General features: G+C 39.9%; 1 protein-coding gene across 1 annotated transcript in view; it reads right to left on the bottom strand.

Moving 5' to 3' along the window:
* The window catches only part of GALNT5 (polypeptide N-acetylgalactosaminyltransferase 5), a gene marked incomplete at both ends in the record, with an annotated part of 41,321 nt that extends 31,975 nt beyond the window's left edge, over positions 1-9,346 (bottom strand). The window contains one exon of the mRNA XM_080928096.1: positions 7,923-9,346. Coding sequence (XP_080784222.1) covers positions 7,923-9,346 — 1,424 coding nt within the window. The remainder of the gene's footprint in view (positions 1-7,922) is intronic.
* Positions 9,347-20,622: the final 11,276 nt, after the last annotated feature.

Here is a 20,622-nt window from a genome sequence, read left to right as displayed (position 1 = left end):
ACCAGCTGAGGTGCTGTGTCTGGAATTCTATTCTTTCCTGAGACCTTAAAATTATTTGGGCCTCTTTGCCACCCGCTGATAAGAGGGTATAGGGATATGAGAATTTCACTTTTGTGATTTGTTCTTTTTTAGGGTAAATGATCCTTGACATTTGGTTAAAATCATCTGACTGAGAACTTTGACGGCAGCTTCCCCACTCCCCACTACAGCCTTTATCCTGGTGATGTTGCAGTTGCAGAGGCAAGAATGTGTCATCAGAATGAGTGGACTCCGGCTCACAAACCCATCCCACCAACACCAACACTTGCCATGTTAACAATAGTCTATTTTAAGCAGGCAGCTGTCAGGGTAACACTGGGATAGAGGCAGAAGTTAAGATGGTGGAGTTCTAAAATAGAAATAATCCCAGGGGGAGGGCAGGGCATCTGTGGGCCATGTGTCTTGCATGCCCTACTGTGTGTCACCTTGGGCTCTTCACCCTTTGTCATTATTTTCTGGAATTTTTCCTTCTCACCTCTGACTTACACATGAAGAAGAAAGAGATCTTAATTCTTTTTTCAAAACTCATATGACTACAAGGAATCAAAAGAAGGATGCTATGAAGCCTGTGGAAAGAGCAGTCAAGGGAGAAGCCGGGGAATCTGCTGGATCTCAAACCCGCTTGTTGTTTCCTTTATCCACCTCGACTGTTCTCATCTCTAAAGCATACAGGGCAGGTTCTTACCCTTACTGCTGCTCCAAGTACTTATTATTAAACAGACAAACACATACACACACACACACACACACACACACACACACACACACACACGTATCACTGTCTAATAGAGTTAACTCATAAGAGTAGACTCTCATGAGTCTCAGCAAGACGCAGGTTTTCCTTCACAAGGAACCTTGACAAACAAAAGACGCCTAGGAATACGATGAGGTAGACTAGCTGGAGTCAGAAGGAACCTGACTGCTGAAGCAGAATTTGCACTTAGTGATGGCAAATCATAAGATTAAGCATTGGTATCCAACCCAACACTGCTGAGCTGTGAACTCTTGCCTTTCTGTGTGTGCACATGAGAAGGGGGGTGGTAGTATGTGTATGTATACACATCTATTTCTTTATTTTATGTCTTTATTTGTTAATAAGGAGATGTAATACATTATCAGTCTGTCATGGCTGTTTTATCAGTAAAATGAGATGACATGCATGAAAGATAAAGGGTAACAGCTGCCTGGCCCAGTCTGCTGGCTCTTGGCCAACAATAAAGTTTGGTATGCATTGTGTGATGAAGTCAATGGCCATTGCCTGAATTACCACCATAATGTGAATGCCCCAGGTTCTCTGTAGATGAAGCTGGGGTGATGGTGACCATAACAACCTTGATTTTTTTTTTTCCCCTTAGAAAAAATAAGAATTCAAGTGGCAAGAACTTGGCCAATGTTCAGTTCTCCATCTCCTCTCTCTCACAGCCATGCACATTTCAAAGGCAAGCCCATTTAAAGGTACTGGAGTTAGGCATAATAGCAATGTTCTTCCAGGGAAGTCTAAGTATCTCCATTTAGTTTGGAAAGAAAACAAAACAAGGTTTGTAAAGATTGCTGCTTTTTTCTAAGTTTTCTTACCCTTGTTCGGGAAAGTGTGCAGATTCATTCTTCTCTTCGAAAAGCTCTGTTGGAACAGGTCAGCCAGGGAGGACAGAAAATTATGTTGTGGGACAGGAGGCCCCAGGGCAAATATTACATCGACTATTTGATAAAAAAGTGGTTAAATTCGGCCCTGGCTGAGATATCTGTGAAAGTTGTATGAATAGGCTTAAAGTCCTGTACCTAATCATTATGCCCTCCCAAGGGCAGCATTTGGGAGGATGTGCCCTGACCTGCTTTAATTTCCTCAGTGTTATATTAATAAGGATCCATGTAACAACTTTCTTTGTTTTGAATTAATGGTTGAGATGCATTTTTTTCCCTCCTCTGTCTTTCTGTTTCATGTTAGTGGTGAATGTGACAAAGAGAGACATATGAAGGCTTCAGAATTATTTCTCAGCCATGTTTAACCATTCCTGTCATGGTCTAGCTTCTGCTTTTTAAACACACACACACACACACACACACACACACACACACACACACACACGTGTGTGTGTGTGTGTGTTTCATATGTATGTATATAATATATATGTATACTTTCCTTCTTATCTTGCTCTCTCTTTCTCTAAATTGTGAAACAGAGCCCCAAGCCGTCTCATATACACATGCAAGTGTGCGTGCACCAATACACATGCAGTTGAAGAAGCATAGTTGAGTGCTTTCACCTTTACATGTGAAATCAGGAGGGAAGCCTTTTAGGTGCTGTTTTTCCTATCACTGATGGCTTCGTCCCTGGCTGGGAAATAGCACAGCTTCTCCCATCTACCAGATGATGTTTTCCAGTCACTGTTAGTCACAAAATCACCCCAATACACTAAGACAAATATTCATCAGTATGAAAATAAAACCTTGAATTTTATTTGACGTTAACATTTTATTTTCTCTCAGCATGATAACATTCAAGGAGCCTCGGGACGGGGAGGGTCTATGATCAGCTGCTGTCTGTCTTCCTCCCCATCTTCCTCCTACTTTAGTGGTGGCTTTCTTCAGCTTCTACAGTCAACATTAAGACTCCAGAAACTTTACCCTTAGTAATTTTGGCAGTTTTGTAGGAAATACTCAGTGCTATTCTCTTTGCTTCTTATGTTTGTCAAAAAGAATTGCTTCCCAGTCTCAGCTCTGAACTAAGGCAGCAAAGACAACGGCCTTGTGGGAGAGTTTTACAGAATTCTGTAGCAGCAGCCAGCATTAAGGAAGACTCTTGAGCACTGTTACTACACAGCAGACATAGATGAGGGCATTGTGACTTTTATTGCTTTTATACATGCACATGTGTACTTGTGTGTGTCGGGGGTGTACTATGTGTGTACCTGGTGTCCCTGTATATTAGAAGAAGGCATCAACTCCCTAAGACTTGATTTATAGATGATTGTTAGTCACCATGTGGTACTAGAGTTTTGATCTGTGTCTTCCACAAGACCAATGATAAGTCTCTATTGATAAGCCATTTCTCCAGCCCCTATTCTTATTATATTTAAACAACTAAATGCTGACCGGAAAAAATTCTTTTAAATATTTCTTTCTCCAAGTATAGATTCAGGAAGTGGACTCTTAAAATAATTTATCTTCTGGAGTTCTATTTTAACCATTAGGCTTTAAAACAGGCTTTTCCAAATAGAATGGCCCTGTTTTTGAGAGGAAGGACCTCGGCTCAGCAATAGGTATGTGTTTGTTTGTGTGTGTGTTTGTGTATGTGTATATATATGTATGTGTGTGATGCATGTGGTATATGTGCATATGAAATATGTATGAATGTTGATTAATGCTGATGCAAACACCTTCAAGAACTAAGAACAAAGACATCAATGATTAAGTTTTTACTTATGAAAGACTGAATATGGTAGTTTAACATAACTGTCAAAAACATTTGGTTTTTGATATCTTTTAAATGTAAGTATTCTAGGTGAAAATGAAATCCCACTTTATTTATTGAATGAAAAATATCTAAACAAGAGCAATTTCCTTGCTTGAACGTCAAAACATTGAAACCAAAACTAAGAGAATAAAAATATGTACTAATGAATAAACATGAATCAGTTATTAACTTAGTATAAAATAGAACATAGATACCTTAAGCCAAATGGTGATACACTGAACATATTCAACATGAGAAATCAAGACATAATGAAGAATTTATGAGGTAACTTGTTATAAGCTTCATCTGAACTGAAACCTGTTATTGATTTATTGTTTAACAGCAGCATTAATTTTGAGAATGGTTTCAGAGAAATATGCTTATAAAATGAGTATTGTGCCAACTTTTATCTTTGGAATGTGAGTCTCTGTGCCGTACCCTCAGGAAGTACAAAGTAAAATTTCAAAACCTTTCCACAGAGGCCTGGAACATTATCTGGAGGCAAAAATATGCTCAAGGCTCTTGTTACTGAGGAACCAAAGTGATTCGGTGAGAAGAAGGCTGCATACATTCAACACTATTGGAATTTAATGGTTGTAGCTAGGTCATGGCCCAGGACTAGGTATGCTACACTGGGATTCTGATTAATATTGTGTTAGCATGTGAGGGTAAAAATGGTGAGGCCATGTAAGCAGGTCACAGAGGGAGACTGTGGAGAAATCAACTAATAAAATAGCCATGTGAGCTGCGGAGGCGGCTCGGCAGGTAAAAAAGTTACTATGCAAAACATAAAGATTAATGCTTAGAGCTGGATTCCACCAAGTGATGGCTGCCTATGTTCCCAGGACTGAGGAAGCAGAGATGGAATCTCCAGGGCAAGCTGGCCAGCTGGGTCAGTAAGCTGTGGATTCCACAAGATACCCTTATTCAATAAACGAAGCAGAGAGCAACTGAAAACAGCCAGGGTTAACTTCAAGCCTACACACACACACACACACACACACACACACACACACTCATGTCAATAAACATACATGCCTATACATATCAACTACAAATATCTTTATGGTGTTCTGAAACTGGGTCCCCAGTGCTGAGGGAACCTCCTTGAGAGACCCTAGAGGTGTCTTAGGAAACACAACATGTGAACCAGAATAGATATCTACTACCAGAAAGGTTGTAGACAACCCTGAGAACACAATATGAGCAGTGGTGGTGGCAGAGAGGGGTCCTATGTTTTTGGATAAGACCTTGAGATAGTGTAATATCTGAGAACTGTTTCTCTGAATTATAGATGAAAGAAGCTGAAAGAGGTGGTTTGGAAAAGAGATTCTAACTTTAAAGCTAAAGTGGGAGATGTTGTCCTGGCAACCCTGTCTCTTCTACTCAATGTCAACCTTGTTCTAGCAAATCAGTTAGTTTATCCTTAAGAAGTTAACTAGAAGCTAGTCATTATCTGGGCTGAGGGAAATGAAATTGAAATTTGAATGTTTCAAATCCTGGCTTTTAATCCCTTTTCCATCTATATTCAACAGAAAATTATAATACGGCATTCGCTGTGTTAATTTGTAAGAGAAGTTTTGTTTTAAAATATTAACATCTGGAACTTATTCCTAATGTTTTGAAATTCGAAGATTATGGTGGTCTGCACTTAAGCTAATTATTAGGCCTGGCTCTACTAGCACCCTACCCTCACACACATGCAAGAAAGTATATATTTTATTACTATATCTATGATAATTTTCTGTACAATAACTAAAGTTTATTATTTTAAACATTATTATATGCATGATTAAGACATTTTAGATAATTTTGATCAAAGCTGAAGAAAAATATTGTTAAAGCTTTAAAAACACTACAAAATATCCTTCCTCCAAATCCTGCCTACCTAAAAATACCACATATTTTTATTAGTATTGTTTTTTAAATGTATTCATGCTAACAAATAATTTGGAAGTGTGAGTAAATTAAAAGAAAAATGATTTATCCTTCTTTAAGGAAGAACAGTACAGAAGGACCAGAAATTCTTTGAGGGTTTCACATGTAGGCTTTCTGATGTCTAACATCTTCATCTGATTGGGGTCAGGGACAGAGCACCAGCGAGGCATCTTTCCCAGACAGGGACAGACACACACACACACACACACACACACACACACACACACACAAACACACACACCCGCATATTTATCCAAGGTGGTTCGGTTTGTGTGGCAAGAGGGAGGGGACTTGACTACATGTTCTCTGACTCATCATCTCAAGCCCACGTGTCAATTTCAGAAAGAGCAGCTGCACAATCTTCTGAAGAAGACAGAGTCCAATTGCAACCTTCCTAGGCTGTAGGACTCCAGTTTCCCAAATGAAATTATAAATTAACAAGCTCTGGAAAGCAAGGGACCTTCAATAAATCAGCTGGGTGATAGCATTAGTGTTTGCTCTTGGCCTCACACATTGATACTTCCTTTTTTTCTATTTAGAGCTGTATCCTGTGTTCCTGTGCCCCACCTGATTCTTCCCCAGGCTGGTAGCCATCTGCTGGACACCAGGGATCCACTTTATCAAAGCTGCCCAAAAAAAAGAGACTTTCTTTTCCTGAATTCCTTGTGGAATACAATAGCCAGTGCTCAATATTGCAAAATGTGGGATTTCAAGGTATAGCTGGGCTAACAGTTTAGAGTTCTTTTTGGAAAATAATATATACAAGAGACAGGAGAAAGAGAGCTTTGAATGTGAATTTTAATTGCTTCTCTTAAAAGAACTAGGTCAGTGATCTGAGACATCAAAGTTCTTAGGACCTCAGTTCCCTCCTCTGGGAATATTATTGTGTTCTCATGGGAGTATGGAGAGCATAGTGACTAGTCTCAACAAGCCACTGCCACATAGATAATAGCTCTGTGTCAATGGCTGAGAGATCAAACTGCCTTCTTTGACAGTAGCATCACAATGAATACACTTCTTTTGCTATCATGAGTAAAGGGTCATCTATACATGCCTTCTTTCTGAGAACCCTGTCAAAATCTTTGCCCCAACTACATAGACTCCAAAGAAACGTTTTCTGAAGAAGCCAAAGAATGTTTATCTACTACACATGTTCAAAGTCTCAGTCTTGCCATTTGTGGATTCCAGCCTCCAGGCTGGCTTGGCTTAGAGAACTGAGAATCAAGTTATAATCAGAGCTACATTACAAATTAATGGGTAGTGAACACAGGGCTAAAAGTATCCTCACTCATAAATATACCAAAGAGAGTCCAAAACCAAATTGGAATCATTTCTGTGACTGACTCCACTTTGCAATGGGGGATTAAGTTTTATTGTTTGAAGAACTGAATGTGAAGGTCCGTTGGGAAGCTTTAGGGGTCTACTAAAGTGGGCAAGTGATTCACATCTAATGGGAAGCATTAGGAAGACACTAATTACATGAGTGCCCTAATCCAACAAGTCAGGTTAGAGACCCTTCCTTTCTCAGGCTCAGGAACGTTCCCTTTCATAGGTGCAGACTCCCGTAACGCAGACACTCTGAGCCTGCTCCCGAAGCTCCCGACTGTTCCCAACATTACTGCCCCACATGGCAGAATGCAGGAATGTGTATTATTCTCACCAACAAAAGGACTGTTGGGTTTAGAGAACAACCATCTCTCCCCCTAGTCCTCACCACGTATGGCTTTCCTAAGATGTAACTTCAGGGAGACTTAGGAGGCTGCTTATCAGGGTAGAGACCAACATTGCCCAAAGCACTCCTGCCGAGCCGAGGAGAAGCAATGAGAACAATGAGAACTCCCACTCTCACTCTTACAGTGGAATTATGCCTTGCATTTTACTACCTGGCTAGAGATGATCAAGAATTGGGTTGCTACCAGGAGCAAAGATTCATCTGTGCATGCCTCCTTTCTGAAAATCCTGTCAGAAACCCCGCCCCAACTACCTAGGTACAAAAGAAACATTTTCTGAAGAAGCCCCTCCCCCACCTCCCCCCCACCTTCTCCCCCACCCCCTGGCAAAAAAAAAAAAAAAAAAAAAAAAGGCCATTGTTTATGTACTACACTTGCTCAAATTGACATTCGGGTTCCACTGTCCAGGCTGGCTTGGCTTAGGGAACCGAACATCAAGCTGGAATTAGAGCTACGCTAATCAATGGGTAGTGAACACATGTCATTTAAGCAGTTTTTTCTTTTTAACAAATGGAAGAAAATGAAAGCTAAGGAAGCTGAGATGTGAGCATAAGAAGAGAGAACAGTACATTTCTGATAGTAGACTTTTTCCCTGTATGCGCGGGGGGGGGGGGTAGACTATTTGGCTACCACCAAATAACTCCTGTCAAATTAATTCCCTAGCTGGTCAAAATTCACACACAAAAAGAAATAGCAATAAAAGATTTCTGTGCATGAGCACAGTGCTTAGCACACGGAGGGAGAAGAGAAATGGGTCTTACCCAGCAGGCCTTGTGTCTTCAATGGCTCTGTCCACTGGAATCAAGTCGCTAAGGTAGACATTGAAGTTTCCTTCTTTCCATCTTTGCTCAGCCTCCTTCTTCTTTCCAGGGGGAACGACCACAGGGCGCCCAAACTGACCGGGAGCACTGATATCCCTCGGAGAAAGGGTCATATCGATCCGGAACACCTGGTGTCTTCCAGGGTTTTTAGAGATATTTGCACGGCTTTGCTGGTGTCCCACAGTTGGGATCTCGGCAGTCAAGTTCCTTCTTACTGTATGGAGTCCCCCGGTTAAGGTGGGCTTGGATTGAGACACTGCTCTCTTTAGAGCTAGCAGAGAGGACAAGGTCCTGTTTTGATTCCTGGGGATATGTTTACCTTGGCTTTCACCCAGTAATTTAGGAAAGATAGTTTGGGTTTCAGAATTAGGTATCTCTTCCATGTCTGTCTTTGGGTCTTCCTCTTTAGTTACAATCACAATGTGACTTTCAGAGAAATTAAGTTTCTTCTCTGGTGCCACTTTGGCCCCACCATCTTCTAGCAATTCTTCTAACCGTGTGTCGTTTATAGATTGCTTCTTTAAATGGCTCACATCAGCAGTGAACTTAAGAAGTGGTAGCACTCTATAGGCTTCATGTTTTAGATCTTCACGCTGAGCCTCAGTTTTCGTTATGACTGTGACTTCCTCAGAGTTCAGGATCTGAGGGCTGGCAAAGGACATCCTCGATTTTGTTACTGTCTGTGATTGCTGCTTTGATCTCTCAGTCCTGACACTGATGGTTCTATTCAGGACCCTTTCAGATGCTTGCTTTGGTGGATCGCTGCTGAGATTATAATTCTTTGGGGCCTCTTGTTTTTTATCGAAGGTTTCTGTATGTTCTGATACTTTGGACAATGCAACTCCTTTTGATGCTGTGAGTGGGGTCTTCTCAGACCCTAGCACTGTGGTCTGCTTGATCATCGTGTGCTGGGAGATGACTTCAGGCTCATTGTCTCTCCCCTGGGTCTTCTGCATGGGAAGCATCCCTGGGAGGGTTTGCAGATGTGCAAGATGCCACAAAGGCACAGCCTTCCGCCTTCCCAGGAGGATCTGCATTTTCCCTTTCCTCTGGACTTGGTCTGTATTCTCCTCAACCTTGAATACACGGTTCTCAGCTTTTCTAAAGTTCTCTTTGCCCCACACTCCATCCCGGGGCATTCTTATCCCTCTGATGCTGGTATAAAGGATCTTCATTTGGTCTGGTTCAACTCTGAAGCCTGTCTGTTCCCTCCTCATGATATCTTCCTTGAGTATCCCTGTGTTGATCTCACTGAATGAGAGGCGGAGAGCCGCCATATCAAAGAGCAGCCAGATGACAGAAGCTACAAATATAAACGCCAAGACTCGCCCACTTCCTCGGAAAAACTTTCGGATCTTGTTCATCGTACAAAGGCTTGCTGCAGCTTGCCCTCTGCTTACCTGGAGTGGAGAGAGAAAGAGTTGAGGTAACAGCAGCAGCAGCAGGAGCAGGAGCAGGAGCAAGGCCCCTCTCTTCTGAACCTAGCAGGAAACAGCCATCCAAGGGTGAAAAGCTCAGCCCTTACAGTCTGCCTGTCACTCTCTGCCTGCGTGGCATTTCACAGCGAAGCATTTGTGCCCGCTCCCGGGCACTGGCTAAACCCTAATACACACTGGCTCCAGGTGACTCCTGGAACAGTCAGCTGCAGCTGCAGGATAGTTCTTTGCATCTTGTCTCGGAGAGCCCATGTGCATCCCCCTTCAAGCCCAAGAACCCAAGAAAAAGTGAGGTTAGGACAGGGCTGGCGGCAGCAGCTTCTCTCCTCCCAGTGCTTTGCATGCTGTAACTCAACACCAAGTCTCAGAAGGAAAACCTTTCAAGCCAGTACCCAGCAAACTTCCTTCAGCTCTCACCTTCTGTGCTATGTGAGAGTGTGTGTGTTTTAAGGGCAATTAAACAGAAAGCAAACTAACTTAGAGGACATGTGTTCCTGGTTTGTAACCCCTCCTACCCCCGCTCCTACTCATTAACCCTGTGCTACCCAGATGTTTGAGTGCTTAGTTGGAGCAATTACTTCTTGACCTTAATGTTTCAATTCTAAGAGGTTAATGGATTAAAGAAGGGTCTGTCTTATAGCCTAATTGCCAGAGAGGGGTATTTAGCTACTTAGGAGGATTCCGCAAACAGGTACAGAAATCTTTCTATGTAAGTAAGTCAACTACTCTCTTTTTTTACACTAGTCCATCTTTTTCTCCCATCCTTAGCCTTAGTAGACTGGCATAATTTGTCATATTTTTATACAAAATTCAGGATACTTTGCTATGATCTGAATGCTTGTGTCCCCACCAGATTCAATGTGGAAACCTTAATCACCGATGGGGTGATATTAGCAAGTAAAGTCTTTGGAATGTGCTGAGGTAAGGAAGAAGCAGCCCTTATGTATTATATTAGTGTCCTTACAAAAGAGCCAAGTGAGCTGCCCCTGTCACTATGTGAGGGCCCAACAAGAGGGACTCTTGAGGAAACCTAGTGACAAGGTCTCACGTGACACCATGTCTGTTCTTTTCGAATATCTTAACCTCCAAAGCTGTGAGAAATTAATTTATACTGAGTAAAGACCACTCAGTCTATTATAATTTTAAATAGAAACTTGAATGGATTAAGACATATTCTCATATCAGTATATAATAAGTTATGGAGCAGTGAGACTATTATGTCAAGACTTGGACTTGACTCTGAGTGATCCTGGGAAGCCAGTAGTTACCTCATAGATTTGACCTTGAAGTCACTCAGAAATCCCTTTCTATAGGATGTTTTATCTGTTGCTGTCATCTGACAGAAGCAGTTTAAGGAAAGAGGGCTTGTTTGGCCTCACAGTTAGAAGGGGTGGCGAGTAAATCATGGAGCCACAGATTGAGTCCGGTAATCACAATGTATCATCTGCAGTCAGGAAGCATGGAGAAAAAAAGCCAACATATTCTTAGCTTGTTTTGTTTGTTTGTTTGTTTGTTTTTATATCCTTCTATACTAGATTATAGAAAGGGATGCCCCATGTTCAAAGTGGGTCTCCCCACTTTAGTTATCCCGATCTAGAAAATTCCTCAGAGACATGCCTCATCTCCTATCTCATCTAGACACTATCCGTTGAGAAGCAGAAAGTAGAAATGATTTATTGTCTTGTATTAGGCCTTTTAGAAATTCACAGGTCTTCTCGATGTAAAGTCGAACTTGTAACACGCTGGTCCAGCATCAGTCTTCCTCCAGGCTGGCTTTGAGTGCTGCCACAAGGATGGTGACACAGATAGCTGATAAAGTATCACTTCTGTGTGTCTCAGTAAAGATACGTCTGGGATGGACTGGCGTTTGAGCCGGTAAACTGAAGAAGAAAGACACAAACAGGTGTCAGCAGTTCAGAGAAGGACTTTAGATAATTTCAGAAGAAATGTATTATTCTCCTCTTCTAGAGACAGGGTGGTCATTTCGTCCTGAACTCAATTATCAGAACTTCACGTTCTCCAGCCTTTGCTCTCTAGGACTTACAACAGCAGCCTCCTCATTTCTCAGGCCCTTAAGTTTAGATCGGAAACTACACCAATGGCTTTATCTGCCTCTGGGGCTTTGCAGCTTGGATGGTACCACACTGCCAACCCTCTAGTTCTAACTATGGCAAGCTTACTATGGGACTGAGTCTTGGCATCCATAATTGTGAAACAATACTCCTACTGGGTCCCTTGTCCTCTATTGTCTATCTCTCATTTGTCTATACACTCTATTTGTTGTTTATGTTTCTCTGGGTAACCTTGGCTATAGCCTTATGATACTTACTGCTGTTAACTTAGGAAAAAAACACTAGGAGTTCCTGGTAAACAGGCCTCTGAGGCTATGAGAAATTTTCTTAACTCTCTCGGTGAACTGTGGTGGGAAGCCCCACTGTGTTTGTGGGCATTGCCAGTTTGTGGGCTAGAGACTGACTGAATAAATGGGGAGCATGACTTAGACGCTGGCATACGGCTATGCATTTTCTACTCTTCAGTCTTGAGTGAGGTTGGAATGTGACCAGCCATCTTGAATTCCAGACAATGGTGTGAATCACACTGCAACTGTGAGCCAAAGAAATCCTTTCTCTCTTAAGTTGCTTTTGTTGGGGTATTTTATCATAGCAATGAGAAATTAAATAGGAATATAACCCCCTCATTTTGTAAAATTGCTTCTCAGAGTGATACCTAATAATAGCTATGTTTTACAATACATGCGACTCAGAATATATACTTTTGCTGTTTCTAGTTATAAAGACTGGGCATCCAGTATGAAACCACTGCTCTGGAGCAATTTTCTGAGAAACCCTGGGACGATATGATGTCCCTTACTCCAGAAAACCAATAATCTTATGTTTTGAGGTAAACGTGGCATGGTGGGGGTGGGGGGGACTCTGAATTCCTTATACTTATTCATTGCCTTCTACAGTGGTTTAACAAGTTCCATACATTTCTCAGAAGGAGATAATGCAGATGTGGAATAGTTTTCTTTAGCCCCTGATTTTCCCCTTTGTTTGGCACCTGCCTTCCCATTCTGGATTACAATATCCACATGACCCATCGCATTAGATCTCACTTGTTTCTTCTCTACATATGGCTTTATTTTTATGCTCTTCTTAGTAGATCCTGGGACGTAAGTAAGTGTAATAGAAAAAAAAAAACACACATACTTGCTAACTTTATAGACACCATAGGCTTTAGTGGACATAGAGAGATAATAACATTTGAGGTATTAATATACAGTGTCTAGTATGAAAAAACAACATTGAGATTTTGGGGTAACATAGTTCAGGAAGTATGGATCTTCTTTAAAGAGTGTATTTATAAACTTGAAGGCTAAAATTAGAATGCAATTATGTTGTCTTGTTATATTGTAGTCCAGAGAAGAAATACTGAACCATAAAATACCGATACATTTACAAACAAATGGATGTAAAGACAGACTGGTGTGGCTTTAGTGGAAGCACGGCTTTTGAAAACAGCACATAGACTCTGGCTTTAGCACATGTGTGTTTCCCACACTATGTACCAAAGCACTTCATTCAGCTCTTTTCTTTGAGTATCACATTTAGTCCTTACAATAATAGCACATGAGAAAGATAAAATTACAATGCTTGTTCTGTAATCTGGATATGAAAATGAAGAGCAGCAAAGTGCCTTACAACGGGGCTTGGAAGAGCAGGCTTTTGGAGATAGCACAGTGTGATTCTCTTGTCCATGTAGCTGAATGCTACAGAGAGCTGTTTCTGGAACTCATAGCTTCTTAATTTCTTCACCAAAGAAAAATTTACATGTGGGGGCATATATATTAAAGCAACATATCTGAATGCAATTCTTTGATATGCATATAATTATACCACTTATTAAAGACAAAAGCAAATTCACATACTAGTGAGGTAGGTGTACTTATTTTATCTTAAGTAATTAAAATTTGGCTGAATATTTGGTACTATAGTATGTGAAGAGCATCTTCAGTATTTTCAGAGCTTATACATTTGATTTCATAATTATTAGTGATAATATATAGTATAAGAGGGTAAAGTATATGTGTGCTAGTTATTTTTATCTGCTTGACACAAACTAGATCTCCACGGGAAAAGAGAACCTCAGTTAAGGTGACCAGTGTGATTATGACAATGAGAAAGAAGTTTTATATATACATATGAATGTATATATATATATATATATATATATATATATACACACACACACACACACACACACATACTAGTTGCTTTTCAGTTGCTCTAATACAACACCATGACCAAAGCAACATAGAGGAGAAAAGGGTTCATTTAGAGCTTCCATTTCTAGAGGAATGGGGAAGAGCAGAACATGCTAATGCTAACAGTCAGCAGGCATGGTGGTAGGAACAGGAAGCTGAGAGATCACATCTTTAATAAAAAGCATGAATCAGAGAAGAAACAAAAGTAGAGAAGGCTTTCTACCCTCAAAGAACATCCTCAGGGACATACTTCTTCCAGTGCATAAATCTTCCCACACAGTGTCACCACTTGGGGACCAAGTGTTCAGGTGACTAAGACAATAGTGGGCATTTCTCAACAAATGACCACAAAGTGTGTACAGTGTCTGTGGAGGTTAGAAGAGAGCCTCAAATCCTCTGGAAGTGAAGTTACAGGTATTTGTGAGCCTCCTAATGTGGATGCTGGGACCTGAACCTGAGTCCTTTGAAAGAGAAGTAAGTACAGAAAGCAAAGCTGGTTAGTCCTGGAAGATTTGCTTACATGATTTCTCAAAATTCTGTGCATATTTATTTAGAGTAGATATTAGTGTAAATGCATAAAATTATATCAATGATACTTGGGAAGTTTCTAAGAATGTTGTTCCAATTTTCACATGGTTAGAACTATGTATTTAGACATAAAGATTTATTCTAGCTTCTGTCTGATAGGTATAAAGGAGTATAAGAGCAGAAACACTGCCCCACCAATATCATGTAGCTTTGCCTAAATGTGCAACCTTAACAAGAACTATCTATTGAGAACTTTCTGAGCATTCAGCTCTAGGCGGGTCTTTTGACATTGAAACCCACAGCGTTAGATTTTTCCAAGCCAGAACAAAAGTCTCTTGGGTGACTCCCTGTAACTAAAATAGAACATGAACCTTTTTGTTCTATGTCCACAATGAGTGTCACAGAATCACCCTTACAGTCACTCAGTGTGAACATGGCAAATGAACCTTTATCTCTAGCCTCAAACCTTCAATGAGTATGCAGCATCTTAGAAATATTAGCACCTGTTTTTATGGCTTTCCATCTATAGTCGTTTGAATGAGAATGGACCCTACATGCTCATATGTTTGAGTGCTTAGTGTCTTATTTAGGATTTCTATTCCTGCAAAAAACATCATGACTAAGAGACAAGTTGGGGAGGAAAGAGTTTATTCAGCTTACACTTTGTTTACACATTGATGTTCATCACCAAAGAAAGTCAGGACTGGAAATTACACAGGGCAGGTACTTGGAGGCAGGGAACTGATGCAGAGGCCATGGAGGGATGTTGCTTACTTGATTGCTTCCCTTGGTTTGCTCAGCCTGCTTTCTTATAGAACCCAAATCTACAAGCCCAGGGATGGCATCACCCACAATGGGCCTTCCCCCCTTGATCACTAATTGAGAAAATGTCTTACAGCTGGATCTTGTGGAGGCATTTCTGCAGCTGAGGTTACTTTCTCTGTGATAACTCCAGCTTGTGTCAAGTTGACACACAAAACCAGCCAGTATACTTGGTAACCCCATTGGTGGAACAGTTTGGGAAGAATTAGAAGGTGTGGCCTTGAGGGAGAAGATGTGTCCCTGGGTGACATTTTCTGTTTCAAAAGTCCACACCAAAAATTCTCACTAGCGCTCTTTGCCCTGTGTTTGTGGATCAAATGCCTGCCTGCCTGCTGCCGTGCTGCCCGCCATGCTGGTTATGAACTCTAATCCTCTGGAACAGTGAGACCCAAAATAAATGCCTTCATTTATAAGTTGTGCTGGTCATGGTTTCTCTTCTTAGTAATAGAAAAGTAACTTAAACACTGTCCAAGTCAGTCTCTCAGACAATTCATTGGTTCTTGTCTATAAGGGAATATTCTTGGTAACTAATATTTGGGTTTGGTTTAAAATATTTATCCTATTGTTCAACTCTATTTATAAAGCTATAGATGAGAATATATATATTCCTATATTTTATAGAAAGTTTTTATCTGTAGATGAACCACTGAAATAATTGTTCAACTATATAAGAAAATTGCATGTCTATATGTTGATGCTTTGACATATATTATGAAATGATGAACTCACTAGTTATATATATATGTGTGTGTGTGTGTGTGTGTGTGTGTGTGTGTGTGTCTCCTAAATATAACTGGGTCAATTTATATAATGTTCTTTGTATCTTTGTTTCCAGGAATGACCATTTGGTACTAGATAATCAAATGGTGTTATTCTTCCCCAAGGTCTCAGCATTTCTTGATAGCCTGTTATTCTTTGTGCAGGGTTGGTGCCTTGAGGTCTTTTTGTCATTCAATTAATCATATCTATTGTTGTTTTTATTTTGCTCATGTTTAGGAAATCCTGTTGGTGAGTCTTATTAGTGTAACTTGTGACATTACTTGGAAACATAATTTTACAGCAAAGTCCCTGATTGTCTGGTTTTAACAATCTTTTCTCTCTCCACCTTCTTCAGTGTTCCCTGAGTAGGAGTTGTTTTATAGATGTATTCACTGGGACTGTGCTCCACAACTCTGGATTTTTGGTTAATTATAGATTTTTGTAATAGTTCCCATCTGTTACATTGAGAAGTTTCTTGGACAAGGGTTAAGGATTATACTTATCTGTGGGGAGAAGGACAAATATTTAGAATGTAGTTATGGTTTGTAAGGTGATTGTTGTAGGTTCTCCTCCAAGACAAATGCATTCTCTAACCCTGGATAGTTAGGTAGGTCTCCAGTATAACCCACGTTGAGTAGGTCTGCCCAAGAATTAAGGTAAACAATAATTGACAGGTGGGACTGCATAAAATTTAATAGCTTTTCTACAAATGAAGCAACAATGAATTTTGTGAAAGAGGAAGCCCACAGAATGGGAGAGCCTCTTTCCTAGGTGCACATTGTGACCTCCGGGAGATTCCTGCCCAGAGTATGTAATGATCTCAGAAGAAGCAGGCGATCAAAAATGATGAACCGTGGACCTGAACAGGGAGTTCTCAAAAGACAAAAAAGAAAAAAAATGGCTAAGAAACATCTCAAAAATGCTCACCATCCCAACAACTAGAGAAATCAAAAACAATTTTGAGATTTTATTTTACACAATTCAGAATGGAAAAGATTAAGAAAACAGTAGACAACAAATGCTAGAAGGAATGTTAGAAAAAGGGAACACTCATTCACTGTAGGTAGAATTAGGTACTGGTACAACCACTATAGAAATCAGTGTAGAGAGTCCTCAAAAAAAGAAAATGTCGACCATTACCATGTAACCCAGCTCTCACATGCCTTGTCATATGTCCAAGGGATTCAATATCTTACTCCACAGATACTTTGTCAGCCACAAGTATCAGAACACATTTGTTGTTGTTCTACCCATACTAGCTATGAGATAAAATCAACCTAAATGTTGTTAGAACAAATAATGAATATATACTAAAACTATGGCCCATATACACTATAGATTATAGATAGATGATAAAACTATGGCCCATATAAACTATGGGCTACTAATAAGTTGTAAAGGAAAAGGAAATCATGGCCTAAGTATGTAAAAAAAAATGTAGTTGGAAAAGATCATAATAAATGAGGCAATCTAGACCCAGAATGACAAATTTCATGAATGTTCTCTCTATTTGGAGATCAGCTACCTTTACTGTACATCCCAGAGCAATTTTCACAGGAATGTACTGCTAATCCTGGTCTGGACCTTCCTATTTTAATCACTAAACAATAAAGTGCCCCACAGGCTTGCATGCAAGGCGCTCTGATGGGGACATTTTCTTAACTAAATTTCTCTCCTCTCAGAAGATTTTACCCCAAGTCAGGTTGACAAGCATCTACCTAACACAGCCTGAAAAAAGAAAGAAGCAGGTATAGTTGGAAAAGAAGCAGAGAGGCTATGAAAAAAAGGTTGGTGTTTAGTTTACAGTTATTTTTTATGATCAGCAATTATTTATTACATTATTACATACGGGCAGTGATATTAGGCTCTTCTTTTGTGAAGTATCTGAGTGTTTTCTTTCAGTTTTGGAATGTGATGGAGATCCACCCAGGGCTAAGCAGACATGGCAGAGTGTGCATACTGCTCTGACTGAGCTAAGCCATCTAGGTGCAGATACAAAGCGCTCATCTTACATTTGAAGGAATGAAATAAGCCCATAGAAAGGTGAATTAATAGACTGCACTGGATACAGGCACATAGGAGCACCTAAGAGGGAGGAGCTTTTAGCATGTAACTTTTATACATATGCATGTGGCTGTGTATGTGAATTTTTATGTAAGTATAAACTCTAGTTAATGCTTGGGTGTATAAATTCATGTTTATACATAAGTTTATGTGTGGAGTTAGTACAAACTATACACAGAAAACACATGCTGACTACATATATGACTATACATATATAATGTGTGTGTGTGTGTGTGTGTGTGTGTGTGTGTGTGTGTGTGTGATATTACAACAAATGTGAAAATGAAGTCAGTCTTTTAAGGACATTGGCCATGCAACCAGGCATGGTGATTTTAAAGGACAGATCATACGGTCCACATATGTTTATTTAGGGTAAAGGAGGACTCAGGCAACACAGCCACTTCAGAATTTCAGAGGAATCTCATGTGGGAGGATTTAGCTCATTCCATATGGTTCCAGAGGGTAGAACAGAGGCTGAGGCACAGCAGATGTCTTTAATGAGATGCCTTTCTGTCAATTAGGACAAAAGAAAAGAGATGTAGATTCTTTCTAAAAGTAGCTGATGATATGTCTGCTCTTGGAAGTGACATGTGGCAGAGGATGATCAGCCAAATGTCACAGAAATTGTAAGGGGACATTTTTCGATTTAGAGAGGTTTCAAACAGCCCAACAAATACAAGACATCCGCACCTCCTTTGGGAAGATGTAGCTGGAGGTAAAAACCTGAGGACAGTTTCATGGTACAAAATAGAAGGACCAAGCACATGTGCGTCAATCTTTGGTCTTTTGAGCTTGCCTCTTTCAGTCTGCTGACTCGACAGGCCCCAGTACTATTCTGCCCATGTTCTATATTGCTTCAGTTTCCTCCACCTCTTCTCACAGTTTTTGTGTTTTATAATTTTTTTCTTTTTTCCTTAAAAAAAATCCTGGCTTTCGTGCATAAGAACTGGAGCAAAAGAACATTTGTCAAGAAGGCAGAGGGGATGCTGAAAAAGAAAATAGAGTTATTCAATCCTTGAGTATCTATAAGTTACATACATTTGCCGATGTGTTGTTTGCAAGTATGAATCCTCAACTGAATGGGATATTGCCTGTGAAATCTGGCTTGTGGTATTTCTAACATGGAAAATTTATATTCACAAGCAGATGTTTAGAAATGGTGATGCTTGGGATCAGTCTTGGTTATTAAGTTGGAAAGGGGAAGGGATCCTCAATATCTTGCAAAGTGCTGGTCAATCACACTCAATAAAGTATCATGTTAAACCAAATAACAACAAAATCCCTATGTACAGCTTAGAGAAACTTAGGGAGATAGATTCTATGTTTCGGGTGTGTACCTCTTTTAGCATTATGATTTGAATAAGTGCTCTAACGATTGTGTAATAAGGTTAATGAATGCCCTTTTTACACTGTTGAAGAGATAAATGGTTTCACAAAGGTAGGTGTTCAAAGAAGACATATGATGCTCAACAAATGTTGGCAAGGATTTTGATTTTTTCTGATATTATTTGATATAAGATGACTTAGATTAATATTTCATGTTGAGTGTGAAATCCTTCTTTGTGTCAAATAGTATATGGAAGGGATAAAATTTAAATAGGAACACCAAAAGAAGTTATAAAACTTCTGTGCTATATGACTCCAAACTTAAGCATGCACTGACATCAAGAAGATTGAACTTAACTAATGGTCTCTTTCATCTCTGCTTATATATGCAAATAAAGACTCAATTATTTCCCCCTATCCTCCCACTGTTGACACAGATAAATACATATGCATATACTCAGAGTGAACACAGCCATAGCTTCCCTTCATGAGGAGCTATGGAAGCTAAGAAGGGCCTCTTGTCTTACTCTTACACTGATAGAGAATATTTTACAATTTTTAACACATGGACAAAGAGGTGTTTTATGATTGTTTAATGTTGCAACATCATAGTCTCAGACTTTAATGATTATCCTGGGAGAAGGCATGTTTGATTAAGTGGAATCCGCTAAAGGAGAGTAATGCTATAAAAACTGTTTTAGAACAAAAATCCCTGACATCAGTTTGTTTGCTTTTTATTTTTAATTTGTTTTGTGAAAACAGATTAGAGATGCTTCCTAATTATGTGTGCTTTGGTTTAATGACAATATTTTCTATTCAGTTTCCCCATCTGTTTAAATAATTTCCCCTTCCCATTTGACCAGCTAATTTGGAAGGAAACATAAGTAAACATACAAGTCAGAACAGAACCATACAATTTGTTTTATGTCATGACTGTTATGAACTCAAGAATGTTTTATGAATATATATTGAGAAGTATCAGAACTTTTCTTACAGAGTTCTAACAGTTTCAGCAGTGTGTGAAGAGAATCTGGAATGATGAGATAAGGAATCTGAGCAGTGGTGTGAGAAAGAAGGCACTGAATACTTCTGGAGTCAGGGTTTGAGGGTGAACCTGCACTGCAGAGTTCAACTGCTAGATAAAGAAGGGCCAAACACTAGTCAGAGAACAGTGAATGGCTCTGGTGGAGATCCAGATGTGTGAATAGATGGAGGAACATAGAGTCAAGTAGCCTGCATCAACCAAAAGGACCAAGATGAGACAAAGTTCTAGTCATAGTCAAGGAATCCTCTGCTTATTCGTCCTCAATATATACAATGGGTTTCAGATGATAGTTTGGTATGGAGTCATTCCAATGCAGTGTTTTACCTCCATCACTATGGGATTTAATGAGGGTGTTATTCCTTTTCTTTGTGCCCAGCAAGTTATTGGATAGACCTG

This window comes from Micromys minutus (genome assembly GCF_963924665.1).
Source record: "Micromys minutus genome assembly, chromosome: 13".
Lineage (NCBI taxonomy): Eukaryota > Metazoa > Chordata > Mammalia > Rodentia > Muridae > Micromys > Micromys minutus.
Note: the sequence above shows the minus strand (reverse complement) of the source record. Positions and strands in the feature narration are given on the sequence as shown.